The 20,745-nt window shown below is 40.8% G+C and overlaps 1 protein-coding gene across 1 annotated transcript in view; it reads left to right on the plus strand.

Annotated features, from left to right (window-relative positions):
• LOC127577988 (tetraspanin-32-like) overlaps nucleotides 1–16,636 on the plus strand; it is a 117,588-nt gene extending 100,952 nt beyond the window's left edge. The window contains exons 7-9 of the mRNA XM_052029695.1: nucleotides 4,505–4,591; nucleotides 6,283–6,366; nucleotides 10,909–16,636. Coding sequence (XP_051885655.1) covers nucleotides 4,505–4,591; nucleotides 6,283–6,366; nucleotides 10,909–11,007 — 270 coding nt within the window. The 3' untranslated portion in view covers nucleotides 11,008–16,636. The remainder of the gene's footprint in view (nucleotides 1–4,504; nucleotides 4,592–6,282; nucleotides 6,367–10,908) is intronic.
• Nucleotides 16,637–20,745: the final 4,109 nt, after the last annotated feature.

The following is a 20,745-nucleotide window of genomic DNA, read 5'->3' on the forward strand; positions in this document are numbered from 1 at the left end:
CGTTAGAGTTTCCAGCAATTAGGTCCCTCATTTACTTCCAAATGAGGCTACAGACACAAATATGAAACATATAAACAAACATATCCACACACCCGACTCACGTGCACTCAAACAAGGAGAAAGACAGTCTGGCAGAAATGAATTATTGAAAAGTCCTTGCACTCTGGAGTACTTGTATCTCATTGTTCATTTTCTGTTGTGGAAGCTCCAGACATGTATTTCAACACTGTAAAATGGGGATCTCTCAAGTCAACGATTTTCAACTGCCTCTCCTAATGCTCATTCTTCCACAACTATTCTAACATGGATGGAATGAATAAAGAGTGAAGCAGCCTGCCGATACCTTTCCTGATCCCCACAATCCATCTGTCATTGGATTTTATGAGAAGCTCTGCTTTAGCCAACTTGTCTTCAATTTTCAACATTCTGAATGAAGACTCGAAGCCAAAATCAAGTAAGGGAATGACTGTGTCCATGACTGCAAGGACAACTCTTAGTTATTTCTGCCACAGATTTCTTCTAAGCTGTAAATCGTGTCTTTTGCAGGATCGCCGTGAGTACCTCCATATACTAAGTCGTTATTTTTATTGCTGGAGAGTTCGATCACTTTGGGATTATTTCAGGGGAGTAAGAGGAATTCAATTTTATCATATTGCTAAGTGAAGGGAGTAATAGATGCACATTGTACCATATGATCAACCAGTTTTTTTTAAATCGTAAGCAATTCTACTGCCTAGTGTTTGGATAGAATACAACTAGTTGCATTAAATTCTGGCAAACCTTCAGCACGTCTGTCACAAGAAACCCAGCTCTAATCAGGCAAGACAATGGAGTGTCAGCATTCTTCTGGAACTTGCTTCTATCAGGAAATATCCTTGTGAAGGCACTTAGGAACAGAACCAGGCAAACCTTCCCTTCTCCCAACTGTGGAATAGCCACAGTAAAGACTTTTGTGCATTCCATCGGTGGCTTGCACTGTGCCAGCTGAAGTTGAATGGAGTACTCTCAGTTTGCACCACTATTAGAATCGGGTAGGCTGCTATTCTTGTTTGCAGTCACAGAAGTAGAATGGAGCTGCCACATGGCTGAGTGTCTGGGTGCTCTGCCAAATCTCAGCATCTGGATTCATTCTGCATAATTTCAAGAAATTATTGCTCACAACTACCACAAAAAAAAACATTCAGGACAGCAAACTATAGTCTTAATGCTCTTTGAGAAGAATGCACGCCAGAAATATTTGGTCCTGAGGCTACGAAAGTAGAAGGGGTACAAGAGTTTAGAGCACAAATTCTCCATCACTTTTTTTCCATTCTTGCTCATTCTCATTTAAGGAAACAACTTTTCAGAACAGTAATATAGCAATAAACCTCTGAATATAACATTCTGTCCTGAAATCAGAGTAAAATGCTTTTTTCCATCAATTTTAGGCTGTTTCCAGACCATGTTACACACTCAACCTTGCCTAGCCACCAACACAGACCCAATCACAGCACAATACAGCTTGAAGAGGAGGACCAGTTGAAAGACAGTTAACTTATCTTCAAAGGTTGGGCCATGAGGAACGCAGCCCACCTGTGAACAGCTGGAGAAATGACTTCCAATATTAACTATTTTCTATCAGTGTCCTCCTGGTTCTATGATCAGGAGGCAAATGATGGATGGTCAAAAGACCTTCAAGACAACCTCCAGGTAATAGATTAGACGCTGTGAAGAAACCATGCAGCTGCCCCAGCTCGGCCAGCCTAATCTTGCCGCAATTCCTGCAGCAGCTCTAATAATGCACATATGTGTAGCTCTCACCACACTTCTAGTGGTTACAGTAGTGGGACAGTAATTGCTCCAAGGTATTTCTGGCAATAAGGAGAGCACGGCAGTAGGCAGCTGAGCCACTTCATTAACTAAGTATCACCCGATCAAATTCAAGCACTTTATTTCTCTTTGGTGCAGTTTACCTCTTTTATAAATGGCCAAATTAAAATTCCAGCTGCTTAAAGACTGGTGTGAGTTTACCGTTTAACAACGGCAAATGGAAAAAGATAACCCGGTATTTTCCATTCAAGTGGCATTATTGTCTAGGGCCCAGATCTGGGCATTACTGGGAGCAATCATCAACAAGTGACTGCTGTATCAATGTTCTATGCTCTATCTTTACTTCTTTGATTTTCTCCTTATCCTTTGTTATTATTTTAACAGAAGCCCCCATTAATTTGCTCCTTATTGCATAACCTATGCAGTATGCAATGAGGACTGATTACTTCCAACTCTTTTGCACTGACTGTAGAAGACACCCTACCTAGCAGTTCCAACAAAGAATTTTTATTGGACTACAGAGGTGATATTCTGCACAATAATTTGGGTATAGGAAAGTAGATCATTGTACTTACAATCCTGTCATGCTCGGGAGTCTTGCAACAGTTCTGCATCCATGGTGACAATGATTCTCACAGCCATCCGCCTGGTCATTATATGATTTTAACCAGAGCACAAAGTAAGTGAGTAGGGGTGGGTGTGGAGTCAAGTGTTAAACCATGCTGAGCTCACCATTTGAGGCCTAATTCAAGGCTGCCACTAAATGTGAAGAAGCACCTGGCCAACTGTATATTGAACAGTGGGAGGTTTCCAGCCACAGATAATGAATTGTTTGCTGGTTCAGGAAATAGTTTCTGGAAGTGTCTCACATTCAGGCAGTCCTGCTCCTATTGTTTCCGCAAAGTTTTAAAATTGTTAAACGTCCTGGCCCTTGGTCCCCATTGCATCATCTTCACCTGGCACCAGAGCTATAGGACTTCCCCACTCAGGCCCTCAATTAAAAGGCAGTCACATCTGACTGATGCCATTGGATCTTCACTCTGCATTTAAAGGCCTTAGGCAGAGTTCCTGGTTTCCTACTCAGAACAGCAGCTAATATGGAAAACAGCGAATCGGAAGCCAGAAATCCGCAAGTCTCCTGCCCTCTCTGCCAATTTCGGCTGAGTGGGCAGGGGTAGAATCTTCTTCTGTACCCTCCCAAGTAATGTGGGCATAATGGAGGGTCATACAATATAAAGATGTTCTCCCTATCTGGGATTAATTTGCATTCTAATGTATCTGTGGTGAGGCACAAGATTAACTTTAATTGAATGCAAGGGAAATGCTGCTCCTGTATTGCAAATTGTCTTGAACAGATGGCCTAGTGCCATGACAAAAACAGGTGTTCTCTGACGTGACCAGAAGTGTCAGGGTTTGTAAATGTAGCTCTCCGAACAGTGACAGGTGCCTGACATAACATCTCAGGTGTTGCAGCTAACATCTGCTGCCCTGCTGGGAACTCACCTTCTTTCTCTGAGTCATGGAGTGCATTTGCAACCGCTTGCAGGAGTTCCCATAAGCAGTACCTTGTTTGTCCCATACTCTTTGCTGTAAACAACCATCGACATTGTAGAAAATTGTGGTAAATTAATTATCTTGAGCTGCAAAAGTGGCATCATCCTCAGCAAATAGTGTGGTGAGCTGAGACTATTCCCTACAGCTTTTATTGCACTGTAGGCAAGTTTCAAGGATCCATATTCAGCATACCAGTGAATTTGTTGTGCTTCTTTATAAGAGTGATCAATCACTTATTTACCATTCCTCTTGCATGATGGTGTCCTTCAGGAGGAGGTTATGGCAACATAATTCTGTTTTGTCCTGTGCTTTGTCCACCATGAACTGTAGTGTAGGGACCTGGGTCATGTGCAGAATCTTGAATTATGGGATGGTCCAAGAGGTGGGCAGAACCTTGCGATTTTGCTCTTTGTATGACTTGGCTGAAAAATGCACTGGTTTCCATGACACTGGGCCTGCAAACTTAGAAACTCCAGGTTCTCTCAGTGGCTGCACTTTTTGCTGTATTAATGAGAGTCTGAAGTAGGAATGTTAGAGTTACTGCCAGTGGCCATGGACTAGAAAGAAAAGAATCAGCCAAATTTGCTTTACATGATCAAAGTCAGTTACCTAAAGTGTGTGTGTGTGTGTGTGTGTGTGTGTGTGTGTGTGTGTGTGTGTGTGTGTGTGTGTGTGTGTGTGTGTGTATGGGAACATTGAGGGAGGAAGTGACAATGCCTGACTGTTCAGGCTCTCCGTGACTTTATTACCTACATGTCACACATGAAAAAGAATGACTTGGATAAAGTTCCACATCTACCAGTTAAGAGGACCTTCAAGATTGGGGACAGAAAAGGCAGGAAAATATATTTTGGGGGATGGGGAAGTGGAAGTGAATGCCAATGGACTCTAAATTCTTCCATTCTAAACCACCAATAAGAATTTCTATTGTGATCAAATTCAGTATTTAAATTGGAAGGTACATGAAACTTAGTCACTGGGATACAAGTATTTTCCAACTTTGTCAATGAACTTCATAGTGTACTGGTTTTATTTAGGGCTGGTATTCAGTAGAAATGCTAGGGGCACCCAGTGCAGTTCCCTGAAATGGTATTGTGTGAAGTGTAGCTAATTAAACAATCCTTTATCTATTGCCTTCTAGTTTTCTTGCTGTGGGAAGAACTCCACATTCAGCTACTACAGGAAGGTTGAGAATGAAACATGCTTTCCAGATCATGGACCTCAAAAGGTATGGAAACTAATGCTGGAACTAACTACAGTATTAAGGTTTTAGCCTTGCATTAGAGGCACAGCAGGAGCTATGTCTAGGATTATAGAGGCCAATGAAGACTTTGTCCAAGATTATGGACAACAGTAGGAGCCAAATTCAAGATTACAGGTGAGCAGTAAGGACTTTATTCAGGATTACATACAACAATAGGGACCACGTCAGCAAATGGCCACTATGATTGTGAGCTTAGGCCAATTCAGTTCGTACACAGGAACACAAGAAAATAGCAATTGGAGTCGGCCATTGACCCCTCAAGTCTGCCCCACCATTCAGTATGATCATAGCCGATCTACACTGGCTTCAACTCCTCTTCTATGCCAGTTCTTCATAGCCCTCATTTGCTGAACTTTCAAAAACTTATCTACCTCCATCTTAAATACTTCTGATGATATCGCCTCTGAGGTTGAGAATCCAGTGATTCACCACTCTGCAAAAAGAAATTTCAAGCATATCTCAGATGAATACCACCCCAGGAGAAAGGTATAACCCCCACTGTAGTCCCATTATTATGCTTACCCCTTACAAAAAAAAATCAGCATTTTTTTTCCAGTTTTCAAGGCCCTTTATCCAACTTGTTCCACCACGACCATCCCCACAACCTGCAACATCTATTCCTGCTTCAGTGAGTCAAATTGCATGTCTCTGAATCTCACCAAACAGTCTTGACCTCCAAATTTGTGCTAAGTACTATGAGGGTTAGGAAACTGGAATGTTCGACGTGAGGAAGATCTCATCCTACCCACACCCATCCACTCATGCAGAAACCAATGGCATGTGGAGGCTTTCTCTCCACCGCCTAACATGGACCCTAACCCCTTCCTGCTCTATATCAGGCAATGATCCAACAAATTCTTATTCCAGGGTATTTCTTGAGCAGTTAGGGCACAAAGGTTATATGCTAACATAGTCATACACTCAGAAATTGGATCACCTTGTACCTTGCTTTTATGCACAATGCAACTAAATTACAGTGAAATATAAAAAGTAAAGAGAAAGCAGTGAACTACAAGTTAAATGGATCCTCTGTGCGTTTGTCAATATATCCATGGAGGAACCCAGATATACTCCACCTTCCCCCCCCCCCCCACCCCTACCGAGAAACCTCTCCCTGGAATGCAGAGTCACTTTGTCCACAGTGCACTCATGGCAGAAGCAGTCCATCATAGCACTTGTGAGTCCTGCTTCAGTTTTACTTAAAAGTAGGTGCCAGCCTGTGGAGTCAAGTGCCTAAAATGCACCACAGGTTGATCCCCTTTAAGTGATGTACTTACTTGATTAGTTTCTGAGCCCCTCACACTCTAGCAATGGCTCCTACCATTTCCCCAAGAGCTTACTACCCTGAGTGACCGCCCCCGCAATGACTGATCTACTGATCCCCAACCCCTAGATTACCAATCTGCTGGTCTGTCATTCCACCACCATCAGTCACTGACAGCCAACCTCACCTTTACAACCACCCTACAAATACCCAGCCCAACCCCTTTGCCAAGCTGCTGGCTCGGTTTATGAACCCCAATCTAAAAGTGTCAAAGCTGAGCCAAGCTGCAAGGTGACCTAAAGATTTTCCAAACTTTGTTTCTCAAAGGCACTGTGCTTATCTTAGAGACTTACAAGACTTTTTTTTAATAAACATGTGTTTGATCCATTAGGATTGTCTTCAGTCAATAGAGAATCAGATCGCCGACAATATGGCTATCATTGGAGTGCTGACCACTTTGCTGGGAATTGTTACGGTAAAACTTCAATTCAAGGCCACACTGCAACATAAGACCTAATTTCTGCTGCTAGCATATTAAGAATATTTTGAAATGTCCAACTATCATAGGAGTTTATTAGAAAACATTAATTTCAGAAAACTGCAGTTGAGGACACATCTTTAAGGTCATACTACTTGGTTAAGTACATGTCATGGGCTGTTATGTGGAGGTGTAAACAGCTGTAACTCTAAGGGGAATAGTTATTCTAAACAAGGTAGAAACACATTATAAAACTGCCTAATCTATGGAGGGGAAAATGAGGGAAGCCACAGGAAGATCATGGGAACTTCCTAAACCATTGGCAGAACATACCAAATTCTGATGAAGCATACTGAATCGGACATCCTTAATAAACACTGCCTGACTTTTTCTTTGCATTAAATTTAATGACATCTTTTAGCAATTATCCTCAAATCCCACATCCCAAGGTACCATTCTACTACTCTGTTAGGGAATTCCTTCTCAATTTCTCAGGATAGAGGATAACTTCTTCTACCCCTGTTCTGTGTGTAGTGAGATGGCTAATAAGGCCAATGTAGGACCTGCAACCAGTAGAGCAGAAGTTTCTTGACAGGAAAGGCCAGGGATAGTTCTGGATGTGGTGGGCTCCTTCCATTGTTTACACTGGGCTTTTGTGTTCTCCAACAAATGGGCTCAAGGTACTCAATACCATCTCACATTGTCCTCTATTTTAAGTCATGGGACAGCAATTCCCATGAGTTGGTGGGGATGTTGGATGTTTTCAAGGAGACCTTAAAAACACCATTGATTCATTTTCTCTGACCATCTGGTAATCTCTTGCCATGACAGAACTCAAAATAGAGTGTTAGTTTCAGGAGTCAGTTCAGTGTGGAGATCAGTGGCAATTGCCCATACCTTGCAGTTTCCCCAAAGTTTCAAGGCTAGTTGTCATTTTCCTCTTGAGATGCACTAATTGGCTTGACTATATCCTTGTTTTAAGATATCTTTATTAGTCACATGTACATCAAAACACAGAGTGAAATGCATCTTTTTGCGTAGAGTGTTCTGGGGACAGCCCGCAAGTGTCGCCACGCTTCCGGCGGCAACATAGCATGCCCACAACTTCCTAACTTGTACATCTTTTTTTTGGAATGTGGAAGGAAACCGGAGCACCTGGAAGAAACCCACGCAGTCACAGGGAAAACATACAAACTCCTTACAGACAGTGGCCGGAATTGAACCCGGGTCGCTGGTGTTGTAAAGTGTGCCATGCTGTACTTAAGTGAGAACAAGTGTAGATATCCTGGAGATAGATATCTGTCCATCAAATGATGCAACTCTCAAATGTGCAGTAAAAATTGGCAATAGATTCAGTGGATATACCAGCTGACTTGACAAACATCTGCTGAGTATTTGCATGGTGCATCCATAAATGTTGTACAAATATTAGTTTGTTTCACAACAACAGAGTCCACACATTTGTCATCCACTCACTTTAAAACCAGAAATTGACCTTTACAGAGTCTCCATTCAGCATTATCTAGCTCTGCTTCCAAGCATTGATCCTTTGACTTTCTGTTGCTGAGTGACCCATCCAATGACAGTTCCACTATACTATCCGAATCCCCGGCTGGTGAGTGAATGTGACCATTGTCAAATGTATGTGGTATTCGGTATCCATCTGCCACTGCCCATGACTCTTACATTTGTTTTCCTGTTGTGAGTATCAAGGAAACACTACAATTAGCAGAATTCTACTGTTGATCATCTTGTTTTAAAAGTTTGTTGTTGTTTTTATTTTTTTGTCCATAATCTAAATGGGATGTGAAGTCAAGCTCGATAGGCTGAACAGCCAGCCCCCTCCCGCCATGCCTAAGTTTCCATAATCAGAATTTTCATAGATCAACTAAGGACTCACCAAGTGGCTTTGGGCAAAGGGATCTGAAGCATAAGAACACTGAACTTGATAATGCAATGTATTTTTATTTTGAACATAGCCAAGTACAGTACGTGTTCTTTACACTGTAAAGTGGACCCCATGTTATTTAACCTTAGTGCTGAGGAATGGGAATGATTGTGGTGATTACGAGGATGGAGGCTACATGGTGGCAGAGACGGTAGTGCTGCAGCCTCACAGCTCCAGCGACCCGGGTTCACTCCTGATCTCCACCACTGTCTGTGTGCACTTGGCATGTTCTCCCTGTGACCGCATGGGTTTCCCGGGGAAGCTCCAGTTTCCTCCCACATCCCAAAGACGTACAGATTGGTAGGTTAATTGGCTGCTGCAAGTTACCTCTAGTGTAGGTGGTGGTAGGAGAATCAGGGAGAGTTGACAGGTACATGAGAGGGAATAAGTTACAGAGAAGTAAATGGACAAATGGAATTGATGGGATTCAAGAACGAGCAAAGACTCATTGGGCTGAACGGCTTCCTTTTACATTGTTAGAAGATATGATAGATATGACATTGATAATTGCCTGCATTCTGGTATCATGAACCTCTTAAGACTAAGGTGGGTCCTCACCTCAGGGCATTCTAAGCCCCAGAAGATTGTTCGGGGGTGGGGGGGCTACATCACCTCTGAAGCTGTATGGGAGACATTCTCCAATATCTGGGGCAATGGCTGGAAAAAGTCACTTCATTAGGAAAAAGAGCAGTGCCATAAAACTATTATTTAGCGAGATCACTTTCTGAACAGGAGAGTAGATCTGACAATGATGTGTTTGATAAGATGCCATGTGAGAATAAAATTTTAAAAAATTATCGTCAATGCAGACAGGCAGTTGGCTAGAGGACAGAAAACTGAGAGAAATATAAACTTTGATGCCTCCAGATACCACTGTTTATGGCATTGCTTTTCATAATTTACATGTAACATGATCGAGTATTATCTAGTTTCCTACTCATTTTATTCGGAAATCAAAGCAACTATCAAAATTTTCAAGTAACACAAACATGAAGAAGTGGTTAGCTGTGAGGAAACCTGTCGATGACTTTCAGAAACGGAGACTGTCAGATAAGTGTCAGATAAAATTTGATGTTGAGAACTTTGAGGTGAAATGAGCTGGGATGATGAGTAAAAACACATAGGTGCAGCTTGGAAAAAAAACATTGGAAAAGAAGCAGAAGACCTGAAGGTTCAGACATGCAAACTTTGAAAGTGGTTCACTGCTCCACTTTCTCTACACTCATGACTGTGTGGCCAAAAACAGCTCAAACACCGTCTATAAGTTCACTCATGACACTACTGTTATTGGTAGAATCTCAATGCGACAAGGGGGAATACAGGAGTGAGACAGATTGGCTAGTTCAGTGGTGTCGCAACAACCTCGCTCTCAATGTCAGCAAGACCAAGGAGTTGATTGTGGACTTCAGGAAGGGGAAGTCAGGAGAACACACACCAGTCCTCATTGAGGAGGTCAGCGGTGGAAAGGGTAAGCAGCTTCAAGTTCCTGGGGGTCAACATCTTGGAGGATCCTAGGCCCAACACATTGATGCAAACAAGAAGGCGGCACGCCAGCAGCTCTACTTCATCAGGAGTTTGAGGAGATTTGGTATGTCACCAAAGACCCTTGCAAATTTCTATAGATGTATGGTGGAGAGCATTATGACTGGTTGCATCACAGCCTGGTATGGAGGCTCCAATGCACAGCATCGCAAGAGGCTGCAGAGAGTTATAGACTCAGCCATCTCCATCATGGGCACAACTCTCCCCGCCATCGAGCATTTCTTCAAAAGGTGGTGCCTCAAGAAGGGAGCATCCATCAGTAAGGACCCTCGCCATCCGGATATGCCCTCTTCTCGTTACTACCATCGGGGAGGAGGCACAGGAGCCTGAAGATCCGCATTCAGCAATTTAGGAACAGCTTCTTCCCCTCCACCATCAGATTTCTGAAGGGTCCATGAACACTACTTCATTATTCCCTTTTTTTTGCACTATTTATTTTGTCATTTATGGTAATTTTATGTCTTTACACTGTACTGCTGCCACAAAACAACAAATTTCTCGACGTATAAGCCAGTGATGTTAAACCTGACCCTGATTCTGGTTGGATAAGCATGGATGTTATAAATATTGACAACATTTAACTATGGAAAGATTTTAAAAATAGCTACTGAAGTTGACTTGATTACCTATTGCACCCATGACTGACCTTCCTTGTTCTACTGTCTGTAAAATTGAGTTCATCCAGAACTCTGCCGCCCACATCCCAACTTCCACCAAGTTTCATTGGTCATAATGATGGCTTGCATTCAAATTTGGTTAACCAAAGCTATGATCTTAAAACTCTCATCCTTGTTTTCAAATCCCTTCCTGGTCTCACTGCTCCTTGACTCGTGAATTTAGACAACCTTAGAACCTCTTGAGATGCCTGCAATCTTCCAATTCTGTGACTTATGAAGCATTTTGGGACATTGTTGCAATATTACAGATGCTATATAAATGGATGTCATTGTTGTTCCTGTTAAGGTTAGGAAGTTGGGAAAAAGAAAGCAGGATGGGAGTTCTTTTTATAAAAATTGATCTTTAACTTTCAGTTTCTGCTTTCTCTCTAGGTCTATGGAATGATCCTGACCGCCTTCTTCTGTTTTGCTGTTTGCTTGATCCAGATCTGGAACAAGAAAGGAAAGTACACACTAGACAAGAATCATTGAACACTGGGCTCGAATAAGAAACCAGGAGCCTGTGAACAAAGCTTTCTTGATAATTGTAATAACTGTGAAAGATACTATCTCTCAGGTGCCTGATTGCCTTTACCCTTAAGTGTGTTGTTTTTTATGCTGAGGCAACATGAATGCCCGCATGTTTACTTCACACTGATTTGTTGATAGCAAGTCCCATGGGTTTTCCTGCCTCCCTTCTGTACTCTGCCTACAGATTCTACTTTTAACAGGTGTGTCGCTTCATGCTCTTGTAACATAAAAGTGGAGCGCTGTGATTTAGTAACTTGCATTGTCATTTTAAAGCAAATGGCTTCAAAAATTAAAATATTACTGCAAAATTCCTGTCCACGAGCCTAGTAGCAATGTTAAGCATCAACGTATCTTCATTTTAAAGAGCACTTGCTTCAGTAACTACTCTGTGATGAGGTCAAGCCTAGAATGTTTGATTTTCATAACTGCTGGGATTGTATGGTTGCTACTTCTTGTAATGGATTCTGAGATTCATCAGGAAAGATGATTCATCTGAACAAATCAGGTTCATCTCTACTTTTGATGTTAACCCACCCTGTTCTAAGATTGTCTTGCTTCATTCTCACTGTCCTCCCATTACACTGTCACTTTAGTCTTAATCAGATAATAGACCCATCTCATTTAGCCTATATTTGAGTGGCTCAGAGTCCCAGCAAGAAGTGCAGCTGCCTCACAGCTCCAGTTTCCAATCCTGACCTTGGGTGCTGACTGTGTGTAGAGTTTGCACATTCTCCCTATGACTGCATATGTTTCACTCAGTTGCTCCAGTTTCCTCCCATATCCCAAAGTGTGCTGGTTAGTTACTTGGCTACTCTAAATTACTCCTCATTTAGGTGGACGGCAGGGGTCTCAGAGGGTAGTTCATGGGTATATGAGAGAGAATAGAGCACAAAGAAATAAATAGGGCAATGGGATAGTTAGGAATGTTCTGAGAGCTGACAGATTCAATGGGTTGAATGGCCTCCTTCTCTGTCATAACAAAATACAAATAACATACTGCCCTTGGATGACATGGGCATCACACCAAGTAGTCATGTTCCTCTTCTCCTAATTGATTGGAGCTCTTATTTCAGACCATTCCCTCCCCCACAGTAATCTGCAAATTGACAGTACTCCTGACCTCAGTGTTAAATCCTTCTCATTCCAAAATTAAAATGTTTCACTGTTTGGTACCCACTGGGTGACTCACACACACAGGCAGCGAGATGACATGATTGACAGATGAATAGCCCCAATGTTTAATAAACAATACAACTTCTGTGCAATACTGCCTCAACTATTGAAAGGATGAATTATGCAATGTTTTCAGTGCCTTCAGATGGTCTTTGCTGCAGTGAGAGTCTGTTTGTTACACTTAAATACTTGGTACTAATGTCTTCTATCTTGCTGGCGATGGCTCAGTGGGTCAGTGATCCAGCTGGTGTGGTACTGAGCCACACAGGCCCAGAAGCTCCTAGAATTAATTGATGCCTTGTACTGTTAGCTGATTAGAGCTGGGGACAGCAGCTGTGGTGGTACCGTTGACCACAACTCCCTGGGTTTGGGTAGCTAAAATCAGGTGAAGTTCCTAAATCTAATTGTCATCCAATGATACCTGCACCATAATATGTGCTTGTAAAAATTCCAGGTGCATGCTGCCTGTGGAAATGTCCATCACCACTGAAAGAGAGATCTCATATCCAAAGGCTACAACTTTTAAATATTTCAGGCCAACTGTGAATGATAATAATTGTGTAATTATACATATTGCCAATTTAAAATGTATTACAGACCATTATTCTCTTGGAATTAAAATTGTGGTCAGTAGGAAAGTGGACATTTGCATTTATATAGAACCTTCTAGCTCCTCAAGAAATGTGTCTATTGTGCCTGCAGACATAGCAGTCAGGATGCACACAAAGTCCCACAGACTGCAGTGAGAAAAATGACCAAGTAATACACTTCTGCTCATCTTGGTTGAAATGAACGTTAGTCAAGGCACCTCTTAATATGTTCATTTTCTCCAGAGGAGAGACATCGATGTAACACTATTCATAAGTCAGCTCTGAATCCCTCTCAGAACCCACTGGTGTGGCAGGCTAGGTTACATATCCACCTCCAGGGTGGGGCTTTGACCACAACTTGCAAATTCAGAGAGACAATCATGTTACTAGTGAGCTGAGGCTAATGTTAATTAATGTACAGTCATGGAAGCCATTTCTTTAGTGCTCCATAAGTTGAAAGCATAACAGCTGATGAGCTGCAAGGGCCTCCATGGTCTTATTGAATTCAGCACAATATCAAAACATTTCCAATCCTGCTTGAATAAAATCACACAGACAAGTAAAATACGAAACCAGTGTTGTACAACCAAGTAAAGTAATAAATGGATAGACAGGCAGGCAACTTGAGCATAGCTTTGGACATGCTGGAAGATGAGAAAGAACAGCATACAGAAAAAAAGAAACAACGAAGGAAAGAAAGACCAATGTGACAAGGCAGGGATCTAAAGCAAAAGCAATCCAAGGGTTCAATGACAAAATAAAGATTAAGAATGCAACACCAAATCAACAGAAAGGCTGGGCACAAAATTATGCAGGTAGAAATCCAACAACATTATGCAGTAAGGAATATGTAATACAACATCTGTCTACCAAACATACAAGTACAAAATTCTGCAAGTAGTGAGGCTGAATAATGTAGCCAGCCAGAGAGCACTAATGCAAAACTAAGCAAGTAGACAGTCCTTCCACTTCAAATAGAGCCGCACAGATGGCTGAGCACCCCGAGAAACCAATATTGATCTGAATTACACTGGACTGTCAGTCATATACCAGCTGGGGATTAATTCAAACAATATCATGCACAAGGGCAGAACAGCAACGCAGGTGTAAGTATTGTTTCTGGGGAGACACCAGGTATCAGTCCCTTCATGATAACTATTGTTGGGTGGAGCAACAGATAGTGCCATCATTAGCGCTATCAAACAATTTATTTGTGAGAGACGTATATTAGTCTTTAATTTTACACAGATTTCCCTGGTATGTTTCAGGGTGTATATTCGAATTATTAGAACTGTGTTGAAAGAAATGAAAAGATCTGTTGAAAACATTAAAAGATTTAATTCTAGATATGTTACAAAGATTCCCCTTCTGTGTTTACTGACTCCCTGCTCCCTGTTTTGTAGAAATTCTTCTATACTGAGTACAGACTTCCTCTGCGTTTAGTCTGCAGTTTAATGTAGTCATAGATACCCCATGCATTAGACGCTGGAGCTCGTCTGGTTCTGTGCGTGGTTCAGTGGAATGGATAGACCAGCATTAGGAAGGATATGGGGCAGGGGAAAGGAGGCGGCATTGAAATGGCAGTTTTGCGAGGTGCGAATGCAGTGAGGGGAAAGCCAGCTCTGCTTAAGAGGCCCAGTTCGTTCAACACTAGCTATAAATCCTTTTTCATTCACCAAGTGGTTCATTGAAGGCACAGACGTCCCAATGGCCAAGAGAGCAACAATCTGAGTCTAGATGGGGCTGAGTGGGTGTGGGAATGTGAGTGGAAGCATAACATTTATAAAAATTTCCAACGCTGAAATTCTCTCCTGGTTGGAACAAATACATCTGGCAAGAAGTATATGATGTGCTTCTGCATACTCTTACTGCAGTTTTGAGTTGTGATTCAGGATACAGAGATTTAACACAGCTTCACTATAATTCACGGTTGTAATTGACTATACGTAAACATTAAGCGGCATACATGCAAACAATAAACAATTTAATTAGGTTGAATATAGAGTATAGACCATAAACTTAAGTAGTGTGTTTGACCAAAACCAACCACATCATGAACAGGTTGTGAGATATAACCAGAGGCTATATTGGCTCTTAACCAAGTAGGTTTCTGTGATTAGTGGAAAGGTGCTGAATGTCTGCTGAGCTGAGTTTTTTTCTCCCGAGTTTTGGTAATAGTTGTACACAAACATTGAACATATTGTATTGCTTAATTCTGACTTACAAAATTTGTACAAAAGTGATCAATAATAGAAGAATGACAACATTGGAAAAATGTATTTCTCTTTTTGCATTATCACACGTTGTATTTGGATTTTCAGAGAGCATTAGATAACATACTACACAAGCGATTGTTAAACAAAATTAGAGCAAATGTAATCGGTGATAGGTATAGATTAAGGATTAGTTAACAAACAGAAAACAATGAGTAGAAATAAATGTGTCATTTTCATGTTGGGAGGTTGTGATTAGTGGGGTGCTGCAAGGATTGGTACTGGGACCCCAGATTTTCATGATCTAAATTAGTGATTTGGGTGAGGGAACCAAGTGTAATATATCTAAGTTCGTTGATGACCCAAAGCTAGGTGGTAGAATAGATTGTGAGGAGAATGCAGAGAGCCTTAGTGGTGATATAGACATTAAATTATAGGGCAGGGACGTGGAAAATGCAATTTAATGTGGAAAAATGTGAGAACACCTGCTTTGGTAGGAAAAAATAGAAAGGTGAGAGATTGAAAGTTATTGCTGTTCAGAAGGACATGGTTTCCATGTACATGGATCATGAAAGATGGAGTGGAAGTTCAGCAAGCAATAGGCAGGCAAACTACAGTTTGGCCTTTACTGCAAGGAGATTTGGTTATAAGAGTAGGGCATCTTGCTTTAATTATTCTGGGCCCTGCTGAGACAGCATCTGGAATATTGTGTACTGCTCTGGTCTCCCTCTGTAAGGAAGGAAATACTTGTGAGAGGGAATGCAATGATGATTCATCAGTCTGACTCCTGGGGTGGTGGGTTTGTCATAAGAGGAGAGATTAAACAGATTGGGCCCGTAAAACAAGAGAGGTCAACCTCATTGAAAGTTACAGAATTCTTCCAGAGTGTGACTGGGTAGATGCAGAGTTGATGTTTTTCCTGGCTGCGATGTCTAAGAACAAGAGGTCACAGTCACAACATAAGGGGTTGGCAATTCAGGAGAGGGATAAGAAGATATTTCTTCAGCCAAAGGCTAATGAATCTTTGGGGTTTTCAGCCAAGGGGGCAGTGCAGGCTCAGTTACTCAATGTGTTCAACCTCCTGCTCAATAGATGTTTACTTTTTAACCAAATCGAGGGATATGAGCTGAGTAGAAGAAAGTGGTGCCAAGGTAAAAGTCGGCCTTTATTTTATTGAGGGGACAAATAGCCTACTCCTGCTTCTGTTTCTTATGTTCTTAACGATGTACAAGGATGTTGGGTATCACTTGGAAGTCAGCACTGATGGATCATTCACATTTGCAGTGGGAGCCCTCTTCCGGAACTTACAACATTCATGAAACTCCTGCTCCTGGCCTGCTTTCCTAACTGTGGTCCACACTGAATGTGGTCCACATTCATATTTTGGTGATTCAGCTTGCATTGCGGGGGAATTGACTTTAGCTGTGCACAATCTATGTGCACTGTACATAGGTGCATTAAAGTTGATGATCCATATTTGCTTTATATGCAATCAGTACTATTACATGATGATTGTTTTGCAAACATCCTTATGCATAAATTCAACTACTGCACCACAGTATTTAATTTCTAAACCACTGTGTTCCATATCATTCACTCAGAGTAAACAGAGGGATTTCCAGAATATTCCAGTGTACAATTCCAGCAATTTTATTTATTGCCACTCTTCATTATTACTTTGTCAGGAAATTCATTAAAATTCCAGTGCTATACATTCTGTAATACTTGTGTAAAGAACACAATAAAAAAATAAATAAAAGCAAGAGTGGACCATTCAGGCACTCATTTCTGCTCTGTCATTCCATAAGGTTATGGCTGATTCTTTACCTCAATGACACCTTCCTACACTAATCCAATATCCTTTGACATCTAAAAATCTATCAAGCTAAAAGTCTATCAGTTTCTTTTTTGAATATACTCAGAGACTGAACCTCCAAAGCCTTTTGATTCACTGCTCTCTAGATGAAGAAATTTCTTTTCATCTATTCCAGAATGCCCAATCCCTTGTTTTGAAATTGTGGCTCTTAATTCCTGACAACCTAACCCAAAGGAAACATCATCCTTGCAGCTACCAGGCCAAGCTCCACAAGAAATTTTGAATATTTCAATAAGACTTCATTCAGTTTTCAAGAATAGATTTCTATGAATACATCATCCACTATCTTAATAACCTCTTTCAAGAAATTCAATAGATTTGTGAAGTACATTCCATTATGCCTAATATTATCTGGATCTCTGTTGCAGATGCCTTTTCTTTCAGATGTTCATTCATGATACCTTCAATTATTTTTCCCTACTACAACTAGCTATCAGCCTTTAATTACCAGGTTCATCCAACAATCCTTTTTCAATATCAGAACAAGTGAAATCCTTGAGTTAGTCAACAACTTCCCAATGTTTATTCAACTCTGGAAATAGTCATTTACAATTGTACTACTTCTACCTTTTCATTCCCTTAATATTCTCAGGTGAACTGCATGTGGAGGAAAGATCATGTGAATATTTAATTCTTCTGGTTTCTTAATAATGTATTATTGGCTTTCCATACATGTTGTGAATTACTTAGTCCCATTTACTTTGATTAGAACTTATCTGCAGTCATCTTTTATAAACATATGTGCAACACTGATCATGGGTTGTGTGGTTAGGAAAGGTGCTACAAGGTGGAAATCCTATTTTTCTCCACATTGCAGCAGTAGGAGGAGAAAGACCAGTTTGTTAAGAAAGACGAGAAACTATCTCATTGTCAGTTATAATAGTGAAAAACAGGACAGAATGACTGCACAGCACATTCTTGACTGTGGGGATATAAGAAGGCTGGAGTTAGAGGATCACTTTCATCTTGGAGTATTATAGGATGGAAAAGACTATACTTACAGTGAGGGTGTCATTGAGGGAGTTGAAGACAAGGATGCAAGTTTTAAATTTGAGACCTTCCTTAACAGGGAGCCTACGTAAGTCATCAAGCACTGGGTGATGTTGAACTGTACATGGAGTGCGTTAGGATACAGGCAGGAGAATTTTGCCTTACAGTATGATTTTTCTTGGTCACTTTATGGGACGTGAGCACATTTATTGCCCATTTCTGATTGGCTTTGAGGAGGTGCATTGCAACCCATCTGATGAAGGTACTCTCAGATTACTGTTTGGAAGGAAGTTCCAGTATTTAGACCCAGTGACAATGAAGGAACAGCAAAATATTCCCAGGTCAAGCACTTCCACGCAGCCGCTGCTCTGGTCCTTCTTGGTGGTAGCAGCCATGGGTAAGAGATATTGCAGGAGTATCCTGCGTGAGTAACTGCAGTGTATTTTGAGGATGGTGCACATTGCAACCATGGTGTAATGGTGATGGAGGGAATGAGTGTTTATAGTGGTGGATGGGATGCCAATTAAACAGGATGCTTTGTCCTGGATGGTAAGGAGCTCCTTGTGTGCTGTTCGAGCATTGGAATTATCAAATCTAGACTTAAAGAATGGCTTTCTATAACAGAAGAGCTTAGGCTGGCTGGAGGTTGTCCCCATTACAGTGGTAGTTTAGGTGATGGTATGAATGCGTTGTTAAGCCAAATTTGGGGCCAAGATTATGAACAGTATGATTCAGTTGCAGACAGTAACAAGGAATGGAGTTGGTGATTTGGGATAACTCCAAAGTTAGATTTCTTCCCCACGGAAAAGATGTTCCAAACAGAGGGCATTTCTTTAAGGTAAGGGGTGGGGGTGTGGGGTGGGGTAGGAGGTTTGAAGAGTACCCGAAGAAAGATGAAAAATGTTTTCATTTAGAGGGTGGTTGGAATTTGGAATGCACTGTCTGAGGAGATGGTGGAGACAGATGTTCTGACCACATTTAAGAAGTATGTAGGCAAGCACTTGAATTGTCAAGATAAAAGGTGACATGACTGGAAAATAGGATTAATGTAAGGTGGTTACTTGATGTGTGACAAAGGCCTGTTTCTGTGCTGTACAACTCCATGGCTCTATTAGCTAATTATTTACCCCACCTATAACTGTGGGACATTGGTATTAGTTTGATTTCTTTCTTTACATTTTCTCTTCACATTACCAGTCAGTATTTATGCTTCTCATTAATATTTTCACTTGCATGCATGTAACATTTCTTCACCGGCAGTCTTAGGACTAATATTCTACTCCTTCTAATCAGTTTCTGATACCTTTCCTATTACATTTTTCTTGTGATAGCAGTTCCCTTCTTTCTTTATTTTGTCTTTAATTTCCCCTGCAATATTACTTTAAATACTCACTTGTAGCACCAGGCATTTTCTCTCACATAACCAGGATATCTTCCAGAGAGAACACTTACCTGAGATTAGTCTTATTGAGCTAAAATTCTGCTCAAGCCACTCCTGTTAATACTGGTCTCAATGCAACAGGAATCTGAATCCCCCTCTCTCTCCTGGAATCACTCCATCCATTTATTTAATGTGCCAATTCTACCATATTTAGCTTTCCCAATCATCGATATTTAGCTTGAGTTTCTTTTCTACTTTTGTTCCATATTTGTCAAATACTTTTCTCCTAAGGCTTATTTTAAAATGTCCAGCAAAATTTGGCTTTTCCCATATTTCCTTTATCTATTGGGGAAATGTATCCAATTGCACCCAAATTATACTATGCTGGGTCATTTTTTTCCTTCAGCTTCTCTGGGCTAGTTTCCTTTTCATCTCCTTGAACAGTAAATATCTTTATTTCTGACGGACCTCTTTGCTTTACCATTTTCATGTGAAATCTCATGATATGAAGGCTTTCGTTCCAAACCTTTCAGAGCTCCTACATTTTATACTTGCTTCACTTCCTAGAATTTACTTTAACACTAACTCTTCAGATAAGAATATACTAGTCAGGAGAGCAGCTCTGGGACATTGTAAATCCATTCTCTATTGTCATTTACATCACTGTACCCCATCCTAAAATGGGATATTAAACACTTTAATTCTTAGGTTCCTGTTACAAGATTTTTTTCTCTGATTTGTATCACTATTCAATATACTTCCAAAACCATAATTAATATTTCTTTACTCCTTAACTTTAAACAGAAATCTAAATTTTTTTACACCAGCACTACATTGCTATGTCCTGGTGCTTTAATCATTTCCTACCCTTCCCTCCCTATCTATCAGTTCTAAACATATTACATCTCGGAATGGACAAACCATAGTAGATTAAGAAAATTCCCCGAAATTGCTTATACTAGGCCATTCGTAGCACCTAGTATGTCTCGACCCAATTTTATTCATGTTTTCCATATTTGCACTGCTTATTTTCAGTCTTATAATTTACATCTGATCTAATTCTTTTGTCTATCCCATTACATTTTTCTTGTGACAATAATTCCTTTCTTTATCTTGTCTTTCATTTTCATTTTCCTCGTAATATTAGTTTATACACTGCCGTGTAGCACGTGGAATCTTCCTCACAACAGTGGGAACTCTCTCAGGGAGGACACTGAACTGAGATCCATTTTGTTTAAGTCAATGTTCCCAAAATCCGAATTTCTCTGTCTCTTTCTCCTGAAATCACCCCGTCCATTTATTTAATTCCCGATTCTATTATCTCTAAGCATGTGTGACATTGAAAACAATGGTGGGATTGACAACCTTGTTCAATTCTGCTTGTTAATCCGACTTTTAATGAAACTTTCCTTGGGGAACTCAATTCACTTTTTTCCTCCGTCAGTGCTTTCGATTCAAGTCACTACGTCTGGCGTT

The sequence above is a fragment of the Pristis pectinata genome, chromosome 14 (genome assembly GCF_009764475.1).
Source record: "Pristis pectinata isolate sPriPec2 chromosome 14, sPriPec2.1.pri, whole genome shotgun sequence".
NCBI classification, from domain to species: Eukaryota; Metazoa; Chordata; class Chondrichthyes; order Rhinopristiformes; family Pristidae; genus Pristis; species Pristis pectinata.